Source organism: Pseudophryne corroboree, chromosome 11 (assembly GCF_028390025.1).
Source record: "Pseudophryne corroboree isolate aPseCor3 chromosome 11, aPseCor3.hap2, whole genome shotgun sequence".
Classification (NCBI taxonomy): domain Eukaryota; kingdom Metazoa; phylum Chordata; class Amphibia; order Anura; family Myobatrachidae; genus Pseudophryne; species Pseudophryne corroboree.
In genome coordinates, this window is record NC_086454.1 from 103,001,537 (window position 1) to 103,019,886 (window position 18,350).

Here is an 18,350-nt window from a genome sequence, read left to right on the forward strand (position 1 = left end):
ATAGATACTGTATAGATATTTACAGATATGGGAAGCTTTGATCTATCTATCGATCTATCTATCTATCTATCTATCTATCTCTTATACACAATATACATCAGTGTCACAAATCTGAATACTGTTCCAGTGAAGTCACGGTTGTGTCTATGTTGCCTTCGTGCTAAGGACCTGGACGTGATTAAACGAGAGGGCAGGAGAGCACTTCCGCCCTTACAGCATCTAAATGTCTCCTTCGTTCTCCGATCGTTTGGGGCAAATTTATTTCTCTATGCAGTATTGGACGCTCGCCACGCATCGGGCTCGGTGTCTCGCTCCGCTCCGCTTCGCTCGCCACACTTTACTATTCCAAATAGATTGTGACATGGACCCAGGGGGTTATGGGAAAGGTCCTTAGCGCGAAGAGAATCTAGACGCTACCGTGAAGTCACTGTTCACATGGAAGCCGTTGCCACGGTGCTGTGACTGCTGTCTGGCAGAGGCTCTGATGATCGTGTTGATAAAGTTATCACATGCTTCGATAGCTCGGGTCCTGCGCATGCGCGCCGCGCTCGATCAGGTGACTGTGTGACGTACCAGCGGTGCAGGCAGCAGAGCAGGAAGTGACTGTCCGTGAGTGAGGAGACCAGGTCGGAGACAGGAGCTGCCCCAGGACCATGGCCACCAGTGTCAGCACTCAGCGGGGACCGGTGAGGGAGTGGCATTTGCTGGGAGGTGGGAGTGGTAGGTCTGGGGCAGGCAGCTGGGTATTAGGAGGGCTCCTTTCGCCAGGCATGAGCTCCCTTACTGTGTTCCTACAGCTGGAATGGATTGCTCAGACTCTTGCAGACTGAAACTCTCCTGGTCCCTATAATGCCTCGTCCCTCCTCTGCCTCTGGTCTATAGATAGATGTTAATAAACCCATTAATTGATCATATACGTGTACATTATATAGACTTTTTTTTTATGATGTTGCAATAATCCTGATCTCCAGTGAAAAAGTCCACGAAAATAGCAATCAGTGATTCATATAATTAACATAAAGCGATAACTCGGGAGTAGTTACAGATTTCACTGTTACAACTTATTGTTGTGCAACTTACTGTGATCCCCAAGGGGCAAGTGACTAGTCCTTTTTACCCATGACTTTATATCATTAGGGGAGTTCTTTCAGTTCTCTTGCTTGGGATATGACACAGCTCTGAACATTGGGTTTATTTATAGAAAGCGTTTAGGTCTGTGCCATAACACATGACAATGACTATTATTAACCATGCTGCTGCACCATATAAACACATGACTAAAATGCACAGAAAAATGCTGGAGAAAAGAAAAAAAGAAAAAGTAAAGTTGTGTGAAGACCTGTACTAGCCAATACATTTAAGTGATCCTCCTATTAAAGGTTCAGAAGTGATTTAGGAAATTGGCTGACATCCTCAATGTCCTTTCCCTTTTGTAAGTAAATACCCTTTGTTCAAGTTGGTTTGGCACTCTGGGTGAGATGTACTAAGCCAGGAAGAGAGAAGGTACCAGCCAATCAGCTCCTGCCATATTACAGACTGTGGGGAAGATGTATTAAGCCTGGATAAGTGCAAGTTGATAATGCACCAGCCAATCTGCTCCAATATGTAAATTGACAGGAGCTGACTGCCTGGTGCGTTATCACCTTGCACTTATCACTTCCCCAGGCTTAATACATCTAAAATGACAGCAGCTGATTGGTTAGTAGTTTAGCTCTCTCTATGTGTCATTCTCCAAGGCTTAGTACATCTGCCCCTATTTCTTAGTATCTGGGATAACAAACACCATAGAAAGGGAAGACGGACTAGTGTGAATTGCACATAGACAGGGATGTTAAACACGTGGCGGTTTTTGCTGGGTGGGAAAAGTGCTGGTATTGTAATTAATAATGTAAGGGGTAGGGGCCTTTCACACGGCATGGCCCCAGCTCGGCTGCCGGGTTGCAGCTGGAAATATCCACTGAAAAGTCTGGCTGCTGGGCCGAGGCCGTGCCGTTCCGTCCTTGTAGGTAGTGAACCGTCTGTGTGAATGGAATCTCTCACACAATGTTTTTTCTCTAACGTCCTAGTGGATGCTGGGAACTCCGAAAGGACCATGGGGAATAGCGGGCTCCGAAGGAGGCTGGGCACTCTAGAAAGATTTAGGACTACCTGGTGTGCACTGGCTCCTCCCACTATGACCCTCCTCCAAGCCTCAGTTAGATTTTGTGCCCGGCCGAGGTTGGATGCACACTAGGGGCTCTCCTGAGCTCTTAGAAGAAAGATAGTCTTAGGTTTATTATTTTCAGTGAGACCTGCTGGCAACAGGCTCACTGCAGCGAGGGACTAAGGGGAGAAGAAGCGAACTCGCCTGCTTGCAGCCGGATTGGGCTTCTTAGGCTACTGGACACCATTAGCTCCAGAGGGATCGACCGCAGGCCCAGCCTTGATGTTCGGTCCCGGAGCCGCGCCGCCGTCCCCCTTACAGAGCCAGAAGCAAGAAGATGGTCCGGAAAATCGGCGGCATGAAGACATCAGTCTTCACCAAGGTAGCGCACAGCACTGCAGCTGTGCGCCATTGCTCCTCTCACACTTCACACTCCGGTCACTGAGGGTGCAGGGCGCTGGGGGGGGCGCCCTGAGGCAGCAATAAAAACACCTTGGCTGGCAAAAATACCTCAATATATAGCCCCAGGGGCTATATATGAGGTAAATACCCCTGCCAGAATCCAGAAAAAAGCGGGAGAATAGGCAGCGGAAAAGGGGCGGAGCTATCTCCCTCAGCACACTGGGCGCCATTTTCCCTCACAGTTCCGCTGGAAGGAAGCTCCCTGGCTCTCCACTGCAGACTACTCTACAGAAAAGGGTAAAAAAGAGAGAGGGGGGGCATTTAATTTGGTGCAGTATATAGTTTATATTAAAAAGCAGCTATAAGGGACATAACTCAGTTAGTCCCTGCCTTATATAGCGCTCTGGTCTGTGCTGGCATACTCTCACTCTGTCCCCCCAAAGGGCTTTTGTGGGTCCTGTCCTCTATATTGAGCATTCCCTGTGTGTGTGGAGTGTGTCGGTACGGCTGTGTCGACATGTTTGATGAGGATAATGAGGCGGAGCAGATGCCTTTAGAAGGGATGTCACCCCCTGGGGGGCAGACACCTGAGTGGATGTGCTTATGGAAAGAAATGAGTGCACGTATAGACTCATTACATAAGAAATTTGACGACATGCCGACTGCGGGACAGCCGAGTTCTCAGCTCGTGCCTGTCCAGGTGTCTCAAAAGTCATCAGGGGCTCTGAAACGCCCGCTATCTCAGATGGCACAAGTAGATGTCGACACGGATACTGACACCAGTGTCGACGACGAGGAGTCAAATTTAATGCCCATTAAGGCCATTCACTGCATGATTGAGGCAATGAAAGAGGTGTTAAATATCTCTGATTTACATCCAGGTTCCACAAAAAAGGGTATTATGTTTGGGGAGAAAAAACTACCTGTAGTTTTTCCCCCGTCAGATGAATTAAATGAAGTGTGTGAAGAAGCGTGGGCTTCCCCTGATAAGAAATTGGTAATTCCTAAGAAGGTACTAATGGCGTTCCCTTTCCCGCCAGAGGATAGGTTACGTTGGGAAACACCTCCTAGAGTGGATAAAGCGCTCACACGTTTGTCTAAAAAGGTGGCACTACCGTCTCAGGATACGGCCGCCCTTAAGGAACCTGCTGATAGAAAGCAGGAGGCGATCCTGAAGTCTGTATATACACACTCAGGCATTATACTTAGACCAGCTATTGCGTCAGCATGGATGTGCAGTGCTGCCGCTGCGTGGTCGGATAAACTCAGAAAATATTGACACACTAGACAGAGACACGATTCTGCTAACAATTGACCATATCAAAGACTCAGTCTTATATATGAGAGATGCACAGAGGGAAGTCTGCCGGCTGGCATCTAAAATAAGTGCATTGTCCATCTCTGCTAGGAGATGCTTATGGACTCGCCAGTGGACTGGAGATGCAGATTCCAAAAGGCACATGGAAGTTTTGCCTTATAAGGGGGAGGAATTATTTGGGGATGGTCTCTCCGACCTAGTTTCCACAGCAACGTCTGGGAAGTCAGCATTTTTACCCCATGTCCCCTCACAGCCTAAGAAGGCGCCATTTTATCAGGTTCAGTCCTTTCGGACCCAGAAAAACAAGCGGGGAAAAGGAGGGTCTTTTCTCTCTAGAGGCAGAGGTAGGGGAAAAAGGCTGCAACAAACAGCAGGTTCCCAGGAGCAAAAGTCCTCCCCCGCTTCCTCTTCCAAGTCCGCCGCATGACGGTGGGGCTCCACAGGCGGAGCCAGGTACGGTGGGGGCCCGCCTCATGAAATTCAGCGATCAGTGGGCTCGCTCACAGGTGGATCCCTGGATCCTTCAAATAGTATCTCAGGGGTACAAGCTGGAATTCGAGGCGGCTCCACCCCACCGGTTCCTAAAATCTGCATTGCCGATTGCTCCCTCAGACAGGGAGGCGGTGCTAGCAGCGATTCACAAGCTGTATTCCCAGCAGGTGATAATCAAGGTACCCCTACTTCAACAAGGCCAGGGTTACTATTCCACACTATTTGTGGTGCCGAAACCGGACGGTTCGGTGAGACCCATTTTAAATTTGAAATCCTTGAACACATACATAAAAAAATTCAAGTTCAAGATGGAATCGCTCAGGGCGGTTATTGCAAGCCTGGAGGAGGGGGATTACATGGTATCCCTGGACATCAAGGATGCTTACCTGCATGTCCCCATTTACCATCCTCACCAGGAGTACCTCAGATTTGTGGTACAGGATTGCCATTACCAATTCCAGACGCTGCCATTTGGACTCTCCACGGCACCGAGGGTATTTACCAAGGTTATGGCGGAAATGATGATACTCCTTCGAAAAAAGGGAGTTTTAATTATCCCATACTTGGACGATCTCCTAATAAAGGCACGATCCAAGGAACAGTTGTTAGTGGGAGTAGCACTATCTCAGGAAGTGCTGCGCCAACACGGCTGGATTCTGAATATCCCAAAGTCACAGCTGGTCCCGACGACACGTCTAATGTTCCTGGGAATGATTCTGGACACAGTCCAGAAAAAAGTGTTTCTCCCGGAGGAGAAAGCCAGGGAGTTGTCTTCTCTAGTCAGAGACCTCCTAAAACCAAAACAGGTATCGGTGCATCACTGCACGCGGGTCCTGGGAAAGATGGTAGCTTCTTACGAAGCAATTCCATTCGGCAGGTTCCATGCCAGGATTTTTCAGTGGGACCTGTTGGACAAGTGGTCCGGATCGCATCTTCAGATGCATCGCTTGATAACCCTGTCCCCAAGAACCAGGGTGTCTCTTCTGTGGTGGCTGCAGAGTGCTCATCTTTTGGAGGGCCGCAGATTCGGCATACAGGACTGGGTCCTGGTGACCACGGATGCCAGCCTACGAGGCTGGGGGGCAGTCACAAAGGGAAGAAACTTCCAAGGACTATGGTCAAGTCAGGAGACTTCCCTTCACATAAATATTCTGGAACTAAGGGCCATTTACAATGCCCTAAGTCAAGCAAAATCCCTGCTCCTACACCAGCCGGTGCTGATCCAGTCAGACAACATCACGGCAGTCGCCCATGTGAATCGACAGGGCGGCACAAGAAGCAGGATGGCAATGGCAGAAGCCACAAGGATTCTCCGATGGGCGGAAAATCATGTACTAGCACTGTCAGCAGTGTTCATCCCGGGAGTGGACAACTGGGAAGCAGACTTTCTCAGCAGGCACGACCTCCACCCGGGAGAGTGGGGACTTCATCCAGAAGTCTTCCAAACGATTGTAAATCAGTGGGGTCGTCCACAGGTGGACATGATGGCGTCCCGCCTAAACAAGAAACTAGAGAGGTATTGCGCCAGGTCAAGAGACCCTCAGGCGATAGCTGTGGACGCTCTAGTGACACCGTGGGTGTACCAGTCAGTTTGTGTTCCCTCCTCTACCTCTCATACCAAAGGTATTGAGAATAATAAGAAAGTGAGGTGTAAACACAATTCTCGTGGTTCCGGATTGGCCAAGAAGAGCGTAGTACCCGGAACTTCAAGAGATGATCTCAGAGGACCCGTGGTCTCTGCCGCTCAGACAAGACCTGCTACAGCAGGGGCCCTGTCTGTTCCAAGACTTACCGCGGCTGCGTTTGACGGCATGGCGGTTGAACGCCGGATCCTGAAGGAAAAGGGCATTCCGGAGGAAGTAATTCCTACGCTTATTAAAGCTAGAAAAGAGGTTACAGCAAATCATTATCACCGCATATGGCGGAAGTATGTTGCATGGTGTGAGGCCGAAAAGGCCCCAACAGAGGAATTTCAACTAGGTCGATTTCTGCATTTCCTGCAAGCAGGAGTTAATATGGGCCTAAAACTAGGCTCCATTAAAGTACAGATCTCGGCTCTGTCGATTTTCTTTCAAAAAGAACTAGCTTCAGTACCTGAAGTTCAGACATTTGTGAAAGGAGTGCTGCATATTCAGCCCCCATTTGTGCCTCCTGTGGCACCTTGGGATCTCAACGTGATGTTGAGTTTCTTAAAATCACATTGGTTTGAGCCACTAAAAACCGTGGATCTGAAATATCTCACGTGGAAAGTGGTCATGTTATTAGCTTTGGCTTCAGCCAGGCGTGTGTCAGAATTGGCGGCTTTATCATGTAAAAGCCCTTATCTGATTTTCCATATGGATAGGGCAGAATTGAGGACTCGTCCCCAATTTCTCCCAAAGGTGGTGTCAGCGTTTCACCTGAACCAGCCTATTGTGGTGCCTGCGGCTACTAGGGACTTGGAGGACTCCAAGTTGCTAGACGTTGTCAGGGCCCTGAAAATATGTTTCCAGGACGGCTGGAGTCAGAAAATCTGACTCGCTGTTTACCCTGTATGCACCCAACAAGCTGGGTGCTCCTGCTTCTAAGCAGACTATTGCTCGCTGGATTTGTAGTACAATTCAGCTTGCTCATTCTGTGGCAGGCCTGCCACAGCCAAAATCTGTAAATGCCCATTCCACTAGGAAGGTGGGCTCATCTTGGGCGGCTGCCCGAGGGGTCTCGGCTTTACAACTTTGCCGAGCAGCTACTTGGTCAGGGGCAAACACGTTTGCAAAATTCTACAAATTTGATACCCTGGCTGAGGAGGACCTGGAGTTCTCTCATTCGGTGCTGCAGAGTCATCCGCACTCTCCCGCCCGTTTGGGAGTTTTGGTATAATCCCCATGGTCCTTTCGGAGTTCCCAGCATCCACTAGGACGTTAGAGAAAATAAGAATTTACTCACCGGTAATTCTATTTCTCGTAGTCCGTAGTGGATGCTGGGCGCCCATTCCAAGTGCGGTTTATCTGCAATACTTGTACATAGTTATTGTTAACTAAATCGGGTTATTGTTGAGCCATCTGTTGAGAGGCTCAGTTGTTTCATACTGTTAACTGGGATTCATATCACGAGTTGTACGGTGTGATTGGTGTGGCTGGTATGAGTCTTACCCGGGATTCAAAATCCTTCCTTATTGTGTACGCTCGTCCGGGCACAGTGTCCTAACTGAGGCTTGGAGGAGGGTCATAGTGGGAGGAGCCAGTGCACACCAGGTAGTCCTAAATCTTTCTAGAGTGCCCAGCCTCCTTCGGAGCCCGCTATTCCCCATGGTCCTTTCGGAGTTCCCAGCATCCACTACGGACTACGAGAAATAGAATTACCGGTGAGTAAATTCTTATTTTTTTTTTTCAAGCCGGTTCATGCTGCTGTGCATTTGCACAGCATTAAACACGGCTCAAAGGTTGTGTGTGAAAGACACTGCCGGATGGCAAAAAGCCGGACATCTGGGCAAAACTGCCGCGTGTGAAACAGCCCTTATGGCTCCAATGTATATGTTCCAGATATGTAAATATGTGACTGAAGAGTTCAGAAGGGTCACAAACACTATTGCTTTGTGCATATGAGGATAGATTTATGAAATCTTCTGCAAGCAAATTTTTCATGTTATTGTCCTTTGCACACCACAGTTTTATAAGTTTTGAATGGAAACTACACTGCTCAAGAAAATAAAGGGAACACTAAAATAACACATCCTAGATCTGAATGAATGAAATATTCTTATTAAATACTTTGTTATTTACATAGTTGAATGTGCTGACAACAAAATCACACAAAAATTATCGATGGAAATCAAATTTATTAACCCATGGAGATCTGGATTTGGAGTCACCCTAAAAATTAAAGTGGAAAAACACACTACAGGCTGATCCAAATTTCATGTAATGTCCTTAAAACAAGTCAAAATGAGGCTCAGTAGTGTGTGTGGCCTCCAAGTGCCTGTATGACCTCCCTACTATGCCTGGGCATGCTCCTGATGAGGTGGCGGATGGTCTCATGAGGGATCTCCTCCCAGACCTGGACTAAAGCATCCGCCAACTCCTGGACAGTCTGTGGTGCAACGTGGCGTTGGCGGATGGAGCGAGACATGATGTCCCAGATGTGCTCAATTGGATTCAGGTCTGGGGAACGGGCGGGCCAGTCCATAGCATCAATGCCTTCGTCTTGCGGGAACTGCTGACACACTCCAGCCACATGAGGTCTAGCATTGTCTTGCATTAGGAGGAACCCAGGGCCAACCACACCAGCATATGGTCTCACAAGGGGTCTGAGGATCTCATCTCGGTAACTAATGGCAGTCAGGCTACCTCTGGCGAGCACATGGAGTGCTGTGCGGCCCTCCAAAGAAATGCCACCCCACACCATTACTGACCCACTGCCAAACCGGTCATGCTGGAGGATGTTGCAGGCAGCAGAACATTCTCCTTGGTGTCTCCAGACTCTGTCACGTCTGTCACATGTGCTCAGTGAGAACCTGCTTTCATCTGTGAAGAGCACAGGGCGCCAGTGGCGAATTTGCCAATCTTGGTGTTCTCTGTCAAATGCCAAATGTCCTGCACGGTGTTGGGCTGTAAGCACAACCCCCACCTCTGGACGTCGGGCCCTCATACCACGCTCATGGAGTCTGTTTCTGATCGTTTTAGTAGACACATGCACATTTGTGGCTTGCTGGAGGTCATTTTGCTGGGCTCTGGCAGTGCTCCTCCTGTTCCTCCTTGCACAGAGGCGGAGGTAGCGGTCCTGCTGCTGGGTTGTTGCCCTCCTACGGCCTCCTCCACATCTCCTAATGTACTGGCCTGTCTCCTGGTAGTGCCTCCATGCTCTGGACACTACGCTGACAGTCACAGCAAACCTTCTTGCCACAACTCGCATTGATGTGCCATCCCGGATGAGCTGCACTACCTGAGCCACTTGTATGGGTTGTAGGGAGGTCATACAGGCACGTGGAGGCCACACACACTACTGAGCCTCATTTTGACTTGTTTTAAGGACATTACATCAAAGTTGGATCAGCCTGTAGTGTGTTTTTCCACTTTAATTTTGAGGGTGACTCCAAATCCAGACCTCCATGGGTTAATAAATTTGATTTCCATTGATAATTTTTGTGTGATTTTGTTGTCAGCACATTCAACTATGTAAAGAACAAAGTATTTAATAAGAATATTTCATTCATTCAGATCTAGGATGTGTTATTTTAGTGTTCCCTTTATTTTTTTGAGCAGTGTATTATATGTTGATTGATCCTTTTCCATGATATGAATTTTGTCATGATGTCATGGGTTGTATTTAAAACAAATCAAATTAATTATCTAATTCTGGCTTGAGATATATAAAAAATGTAATAAATAGAACACAGGGTATACCCTTATCTCGTGCTGAGACTTGGCAGCACAACAGGAGTGAAGTATGGCCCTCATTCCGAGTTGTTCGCTCGCAAGCTGCTTTTAGCAGCTTTGCACACGCTAAGCCGCCGCCTACTGGGAGTGAATCTTAGCATAGTAAAATTGCGAACGAAAGATTAGCAGAATTGCGAATAGACACTTCTTGGCAGTTTCTGAGTAGCTTGAGACTTACTCGGCAACTGCGATCAGTTCAGTCAGTTTCGTTCCTGGTTTGACGTCACAAACACACCCAGCGTTCGCCCAGACACGCCCCCGTTTTTTCAGACACTCCCGCGTTTTTTCACACACACCCATAAAACGGCCAGTTTCCGCCCAGAAACACCCACTTCCTGTCAATCACATTACGATCACCAGAACGAAGAAAAAACCTTGTAATGCCGTGAGTAAAATACCTAACTGCATAGCAAATTTACTTGGCGCAGTCGCACTGCGGACATTGCGCATGCGCATTAGCGACTAATCTTTCCATTGCGAAAAAAAAATAACGAGCGATCAACTCGGAATGACCACCTATGTCCAGTTCGGAGCTTTTGCTCAGAGGTCTTCGTAATTTTTCTACCTTTTCAGATCACCCAAATGGGGTCTGTGAACATACCTTCTCACCAGAAAAAATCACCCAGAGAATTTGAGACAATTAATATAAGATACCAAACAGTTTATTTTACAGTTTCAGAGGTAGTTGACAATACAAAATTCCGATGGATCAATTACAGAAGTATAGTCACATGCACACAGTCCAATGTAAGAGAATATTTGACAATTTCTGCCACCCTCACCTTAAAAAGGTATGAGCTCTGGAAACTCATACAGTTGGGTGGTTGGTGAACGAGAATTTGGTAATCCCAAATCTAACTGTGTGGAGTTTGTATATTCTCCCCGTACTTGCGTGGGTTTCCCCTGGGTACTCCGGTTTCCTCCCACAATTAAAAAATATACTGGTAGGTTAATTGGATCCCATCAAAATTATCCCTAGCATGAATGTGTGTGCTTGTACATATGGTTGGGAATATAGATTGTAAACTCCATTGGGGCAGGGACTGATGTGAATGGCCAAATATTCTCTGTAAAGTGCTGCGGAATATGTGTGCGCTATATAAATAACTGGTAAAATAAAATAAATAAATAAAAAATAAAAATATATATATATATATATATATATATATATATATATATATTTATAATTATGTGCTGTTATTTCTAGTTCATTGCTTTATAAATCTTTAAATGAAGATCACATATTTTTTTAAAGATTTATGGTCAGTGACTGAGTTCTACGAGATGTTTATTTTTCATGCAGTGTCCAAGTATAGCCCTGCTGTTTATGAATGAATTGTTTGCTACTTGTGTGTGTAGCTCCCGTAGATTGCCTCGTTCTTATTTTGTGTGTTTGAAGTACCGTGTATATAGCTGGTTATTTATAAATAAGGCTCATGTATCTTTTTTGCGACTGTTGAAGTTTTGTGCCAATTACCCTGTAACTGTTGTCAAATCATGGAAGGTTTACCTTGTTGCTGTTCACACATTTTCCGTAATGATTAACGGAAGCTTCCTACTTGTATAAACTCTTTCGTAGTATGTGGTCAGGATTTACTGAAAGACTTTTGACTTGTTATAGAACAGAGGAATATGACATCCATCCATAGCAACACACAGGCTAATGCTGTTACTCGAGGACTGTTTAATTTGGCTACAGATTTCAGTGGCTAAATAAAGGTATCTATCTGTTTAGCACATGGGGTTGGGTGTCAGGGTCAATTCAAGCTCCAATGTCATTGGCAGGGGTGTGGTTTATTAGGTCGACATACATTGGGTCGACCACATTTAGTCGACATGATTACTAGCTCGACATGGTCATTAGGTTGACATGTGCTAGGTAGACATGGAAAAAGGTCGACATGAGTTTTTTTAAAAACTTTTTTTGGTGTAGTTTTCCTCGAAAAGTGACGGGGAACCCCAATTAGTGCACCGTGACCCCTCGCATGGCGAGCGAGCTTCAGGCACGGTGCCTCGCTGCGCTCGGCACAGGTTACCGTTCCCATTTGTAGTCCACACATCTGCAGGGATGTAGACATGACCTGTTTAATAGTATCGTTTCTGTAGATCTATGTTTGGCCCTGAGATTGCTTTTGGTAATCTCAGTCCCCTTCACCCCACCTTAGATGTTACCCACATGTCTGCGGCCATGGCCGAATGCATTGAGGATTTATTTTGGGGTACAACATTTAAAATAATTACCGATTTTCTGGTGTGGTTCTGTATACCAAAGGGCGATATAATAATATCCTGGACTTCTTCAGTATTAACAAATTCGGCACTTCATTCCACAGTTAAATCGTAGTTAACCAATAGGCCACTCAATTCTATTCAGTCCTTGAGTCCCTATTGCAGGGTACAGGCACCAAGGACTTATCTCCACACTGTATGCAGAACTCACATGTCCGGGTGTAGTACGGTATGCCGGCGGCCGGGCTCCCGGCGACCAGCATACCGGTGCTGGAATCCCGACCGCCGGCATACCGACAGCGTGGCGAGCGCAAATGAACCCCTTGCGGGCTCACTGCGCTTGCCGCGCTGTGGGCACGGTGGCGCCACGCTATTTATTCTCCCTCCAGGGGGGTCGTGGACCCCCAAGAGGGAGAAAAAGTGTTGGTATGCCGGCGCCGGTATACTGTGCGCCGGGATCCCGACAGCCGGCAAACTGAAGACCACCCCACATGTCCTGGTTCCAATGCGAGAGACCTACACAAGGCGTCATGGAAGATCAACCTGCGGGAAGGTTTAGGTAACGAAGATTAGATAGTTGTCTATGCCAACTTGGCATCTAGCTCTATCTGTGTACGCATTAAATAGAACTCATACAACTGTTCTATGGATTGTTCTGTGTTCCCTCCAGGCTTAGCAGGATACACTGCCGAAATCTCTGTCTTGTGCTGGCGATGTGGATTGGACCTTTTCTGCATAGGTAGGCTGACCATACTAGCCCTTTAAACTGGGACACCCATGAATTACACAGGTTTCTGTGGCTGATTAAAACCAGGTGAAATGCAGGCTTGAAGTCAGCCAGCCACAGAACCTGTGTAATTCATGAGTGTCCCAGTTTAAAGGGATAGTATGGTCAGCCTAGCATAGAGTCAGCACAGTTTTGGCTATGTTGTTAACGACAAGGTGCATATCGTGCAGTGTGAACGCTATGAGCGACATGTGAAATTAGGCTGAAACCCAACAATTTGGTAATATCATACGACTCCTGTATATCATTGGTTGTTTATAAACATCACGCTATATCGCTTGTCCGGAACTCCAGGGAGTTAAAGGGAAATCGCCAGCTGGTATTATTCACGTTTCATGTTGTCTAGTGTGTACCCAGCTTTAGACTGATAAGTACGCTCGTTTGGAAGTTATATACCTTAAAAGCTGCAGTTTTTTAATAAACAAAAATTGATGTTAATGTTTTTAAAATTGCATTTGCAGCTCACCTAATTGAGCTAGAAAGTTGGGCAAGGTCTCATTTTAAACCCATTTTTATGGGTTTTCAGATCATGTGATATTTAACACAGCAGTATTTTTCAACAAAAATGAAAACTAAAAAAAAAAAAAATATATCAAAATTTTGATTTTAACAAAACGATATTATAAAATTTTTGAAAAAAATCTCAAATACTGGTCATATTGTTGTTACTAAATCCTCAAAGTTTTATTTTGGGATCTTGAAGCGATCATCTACTCCAGTCCTCATTACACCACACAGTGCATGTTTTGCAGGTCTCCTTACAGAATCACAAGTGAAATAATTAACTCCACCTGCGGACCTTTTAAAATGTCTGTGAGTAATTAATACACCTGTGCACCTACTGGGTTACCTGCAAAACATGCACTGTGTGGGGTAATGAGGACCGAGTTTGCAGACCTATGATCTACTACAAGAGGTCTCGCTTTGGGCTGTTTGTTAGGATAATGAAAAGGAGAAGTATCTAGGCCATTGGTTCTCAAACTCGGTCCTCAGGACCCCACACGGTTCACATTTTCAATGTCACCCAGCAGGTGCACTGTGCATCACCAACTGTCACATTTTAAAAATCTACAGGTGACCTGCAAAACATTAACCGTGTGGGGTCATGAGGACCGAGTTTGAGAACCTGTGATCTAGGCCCATTCATTACTTTTAATTTCTCTCCTTAAATGATCCCTTTGATGTATTATGTACAGTATAATACTAAAATATATAAAACTTTTGCAATCATTTTATGTCTCACGTATTTTAAGGAATCCATATGGTGCTGCTGCTCTGGATGGATGGTGCTACTTGATGGCTTGGAACTGGATGGGTTGGGCTTCATTAGTTCTTAGTATTTCCAATTCAGATTTTTATTTTGCTGAGTACTACTCATTTGTTATGCAGGATGAGGCCCAGAGCTATCATTGGACCAGTGCTCAAGCTACAATTCTCTTAGCTATGCTATTATTTCAGACTGTTGGGAACACAACACAATGCTAGTCTACTGCTTCCAGAGGAAACTCCCAAACTTCTTGAAGACAAAGTTTGAGATACTGTACCACCAAAACAAGATTTTCTACTTCTCTGATGGATCAGCCTCACAATTTAAGAACAAGAAAAGCTTTGCCAACTTATGCTCTCCTAAAGCTGATTTTGGTATAGAAGCAGAGGGGCATTTTTCCGTGTCTGCTCATAGCAAAGGTCCTTGCGATGGTGTAAGTTGCACAGTGAAGAGGTTATTCCGAGCAAGCCAGCAACGTTTATATGGTAATCAGATTCTTACACCACATCAACTTCAACACAAACAGAACAAATTGAGACAGCAATATTTCTGGAAGATCGCTTCAAAAGCACAGTAGCAATTCGATGGACCCAGAAATTGCATTCTTTTATACCTGCAGCATCCACAAAAAAAGATCTTTGAGAAGATGCTATCCTTCTCTCAAAATTCATTGGAACAGACAGTAACAACATCTCAAGAAAAGCTCACACTTGCTGACATCAGAGGGTACAGTTTATAACTGCTGTCTATTTATAACAACAAATGGTGGCTCAAATTTATTCTGGAGAAACATGAGAACATTGGTGAAGTGAAAGGGAAAGTCCTCAATCCAACTGGTACATCACCATCTTTTTCACTCCCAAGGAAGCCGGATGTTTTATGGATCCTATGGCAGATGTTCTGTGTAAGATGAATCCGTTAACTCCCAGCAGGTTCGAATGTACACCCTTTCTGAAATGGAAATATTACAAACACATGAAACCTTTAGCTAGTTCCATCCCATCAAGTAGTACAATCCATCCTGAGCAGCAGCACCAAATGGTAATGATCTGTAGTAAGCTTTCCTAAAATATGTGAAAGACCTAAAATTATCTCAAAAGTCTTAAGCTGAATACACACTAGACTAGATGCAAATGGCGCAATGGTCGTCCGATTTCTTTTCATCCCCGAGACAAACAATATAGGTTTGTACACACTGTACAATCCTTAAAACGATATAGCTTACATTCTTTGGTCACTTGATAGTTTACTATGCGCACCCAAATGGAGCAACACTTGACTTATTCCGTTGTGCGCCATCTAGTGGACGCTGGCGCGCAAAACTTTTCAATTTTCCCCATAAAGGTGAGGAGCAGCATTAGCCTTTTATTACATAGAATGTGGACCAATTGTCATTCAAATTAAGCTCAAAACAACAAATCGTAAAATATATTGTCTTGTGTGAACTCAGCTTAAAATATTTTAGTATTAATCTACTGTGTCATTGTACATAATATACATGAAAGGAATTGTTTAAGGAGATAAATTAAAAGTAGTGAACCGGCCTAGATAGTTCTCATTTTTATTATTTTAACAAACAGTCCAAAGTGAAACCTCTTACAGTAGCTGATCCCATCATGATTCCAAAATAAAACGTTAGAATTTTAGTAATAATAGTATGAACAATCTTTGGGTTTTTAAAAAAAATAAAAAATTTGTTACATTTGTAATTTTTATTGAAAACTGCTGTGGGGTCGATTCAATTCACCGACAGTTGAATAGTGCCGGGAATTAGCTCCCGATGCTATTCAATTCAGCTCAAGTTAAGTCGGCGAATGCCCGTTCTTGCGGACTTAACAGGTTTATTTGCCGACAGAACCGGCATTCTCCGACTTAACTCCCCGCCGCGATGCTGATTCCCGACAGAATCAGCCTCGCGCCGGCCGCACGGCAGCACTTTTGTTGTATTTCTTCTCTCATCCCCAGGGGGTGAGAGAAGAATTCCCGACAATTGAGTCTGACTTGGCACTGTATTGAATAGCGCTGGGAGCTAATTCCCAGCGATATTCAACTGTCAGTGAATTGAATCGACCACTGTGTTATAGTTCATATGAAAGGCCATAATAAGGTATTTAAAATTAGACCTTGCCCAACTCTCTAGGTCAGCTAGGTGTGCTGCAAATGTAATAATTAAAAAAATAACATTAACAGCAAATTTTTCGTTAAATTGCAACTTTCAAAGCATATAACTTCAAAATCAGTGTACTGAATCGGTGGTCTTCTTTACACCCATGGGCAACATTCATTATACCAAATTTCATTAAAATCAGAAAAGGTCAGTTTGAAACCGTGTTGATGTGGTGTGGAACCATACATGGTAGAGTTGCACCAAGCTTGTTTACTTTTGTAAAGATATTACTACTACTTACTACATATTAGGCTTATTTATACCTTTCACTCCCAAATATTTTCTTTTGCTGATATGTATTCCTGATGATAATCGCCATCAATTTAAACTGTTTCGGAATTCGGTTCTAGCAGCCACATGTCATCCAGCAGCTGCTTGGAAAAACAGAAATCTCAACCATTGGGGACATAATAGCTAAAGTCATATATACTTAACGGATTACATGACTAGCTTTCTAAGGGACTCCTCCAAAAGCTTTTCCAAAACGTGGGAGCCATGGAACTCATATTTTCATGTCCCACCTAAATTTCACTGATATCATCTAACGACCATCTTGCACTCATCTCCGACATAGGCACATTGTCCCTGAGACTAGATACGTGGGGGCATTCAGCTGAGTCAACTACACCCTTTTCTTCTTCCTTCTCTTTCTTCCCTTTTCTCATAGTGGGAGCCATCCCGCACCCTCTACTTCCTCTCCAATGTGCTATTTCTTCTATGAACTCTACTCTGTTATACATTACATTATAAAATTGGTTGTGATTTCTTATTATGTAAACGTGAATTACTGATTTTTTTTTTTTTAGGTGTTTTTTCCTATATTGTATGATTCTCATTAGTGTTATTATACTGTTTGTCTTTAAAAGACCTCATCTGCGTATTGTCTCACATCCTTTCAATAACATTTTCTATAAAAAAAAAGGAATATTAATATCCTGGACTTCATGTGCCATTGGGTATATGCAGTGTTTCTCAGTAGTAAGTATCTCACTTTCTCTATCGTCCTAGTGGATGCTGGGGTTCCTGAAAGGACCATGGGGAATAGCGGCTCCGCAGGAGACAGGGCACAAAAAGTAAAGCTTTAGGATCAGGTGGTGTGCACTGGCTCCTCCCCCTATGACCCTCCTCCAAGCCTCAGTTAGATTTTTGTGCCCGGCCGAGAAGGGTGCAATCTAGGTGGCTCTCCTAAAGAGCTGCTTAGAAAAGTTTAGCTTAGGTTTTTTATTTTACAGTGAGTCCTGCTGGCAACAGGATCACTGCAACGAGGGACTTAGGGGAGAAGAAGTGAACTCACCTGCGTGCAGGATGGATTGGCTTCTTTGGCTACTGGACATTAGCTCCAGAGGGACGATCACAGGTACAGCCTGGATGGTCACCGGAGCCTCGCCGCCGGCCCCCTTGCAGATGCTGAAACGAGAAGAGGGCCAGAATCGGCGGCAGAAGACTCCTCAGTCTTCTTAAGGTAGCGCACAGCACTGCAGCTGTGCGCCATTTCCTCTCAGCACACTTCACACGGCAGTCACTGAGGGTGCAGGGCGCTGGGAGGGAGGCGCCCTGGGAGGCAAATGAAAACCTTTTTTGGCTAAAAATACCTCACATATAGCCTCCGGGGGCTATATGGAGATATTTAACCCCTGCCAGAATCCATTAAAGAGCGGGAGACGAGCCCGCCGAAAAAGGGGCGGGGCCTATCTCCTCAGCACACAGCGCCATTTTCCCTCACAGAAAGACTGGAGGGAAGGCTCCCAGGTTCTCCCCTGCACTGCACTACAGAAACAGGGTTAAAACAGAGAGGGGGGGCACTAATTTGGCGTTAGAAATATATAAAAGATGCTATAAGGGAAAACACTTATATAAGGTTGTCCCTATATAATTATAGCGTTTTTGGTGTGTGCTGGCAAACTCTCCCTCTGTCTCTCCAAAGGGCTAGTGGGTCCTGTCCTCTATCAGAGCATTCCCTGTGTGTGTGCTGTGTGTCGGTACGTGTGTGTCGACATGTATGAGGACGATGTTGGTGAGGAGGCGGAGCAATTGCCTGTAATGGTGATGTCACTCTCTAGGGAGTCGACACCGGAATGGATGGCTTATTTAGGGAATTACGTGATAATGTCAACACGCTGCAAGGTCGGTT

General features: G+C 45.3%; 1 protein-coding gene across 3 annotated transcripts in view; it reads left to right on the forward strand.

Moving 5' to 3' along the window:
* The first annotated feature begins 433 nt into the window (after positions 1 to 433).
* Positions 434 to 18,350, forward strand: part of TOLLIP (toll interacting protein) — a 159,477-nt gene continuing 141,560 nt past the window's right edge. The window contains exon 1 of one of the 3 annotated variants that reach the window (XM_063944694.1): positions 434 to 686. In XM_063944694.1, the coding sequence (XP_063800764.1) occupies positions 654 to 686 (33 nt within the window). In that variant the 5' untranslated portion in view covers positions 434 to 653. The remainder of the gene's footprint in view (positions 687 to 18,350) is intronic. The other 2 variants (XM_063944695.1, XM_063944696.1) reach the window with 2 other exon arrangements.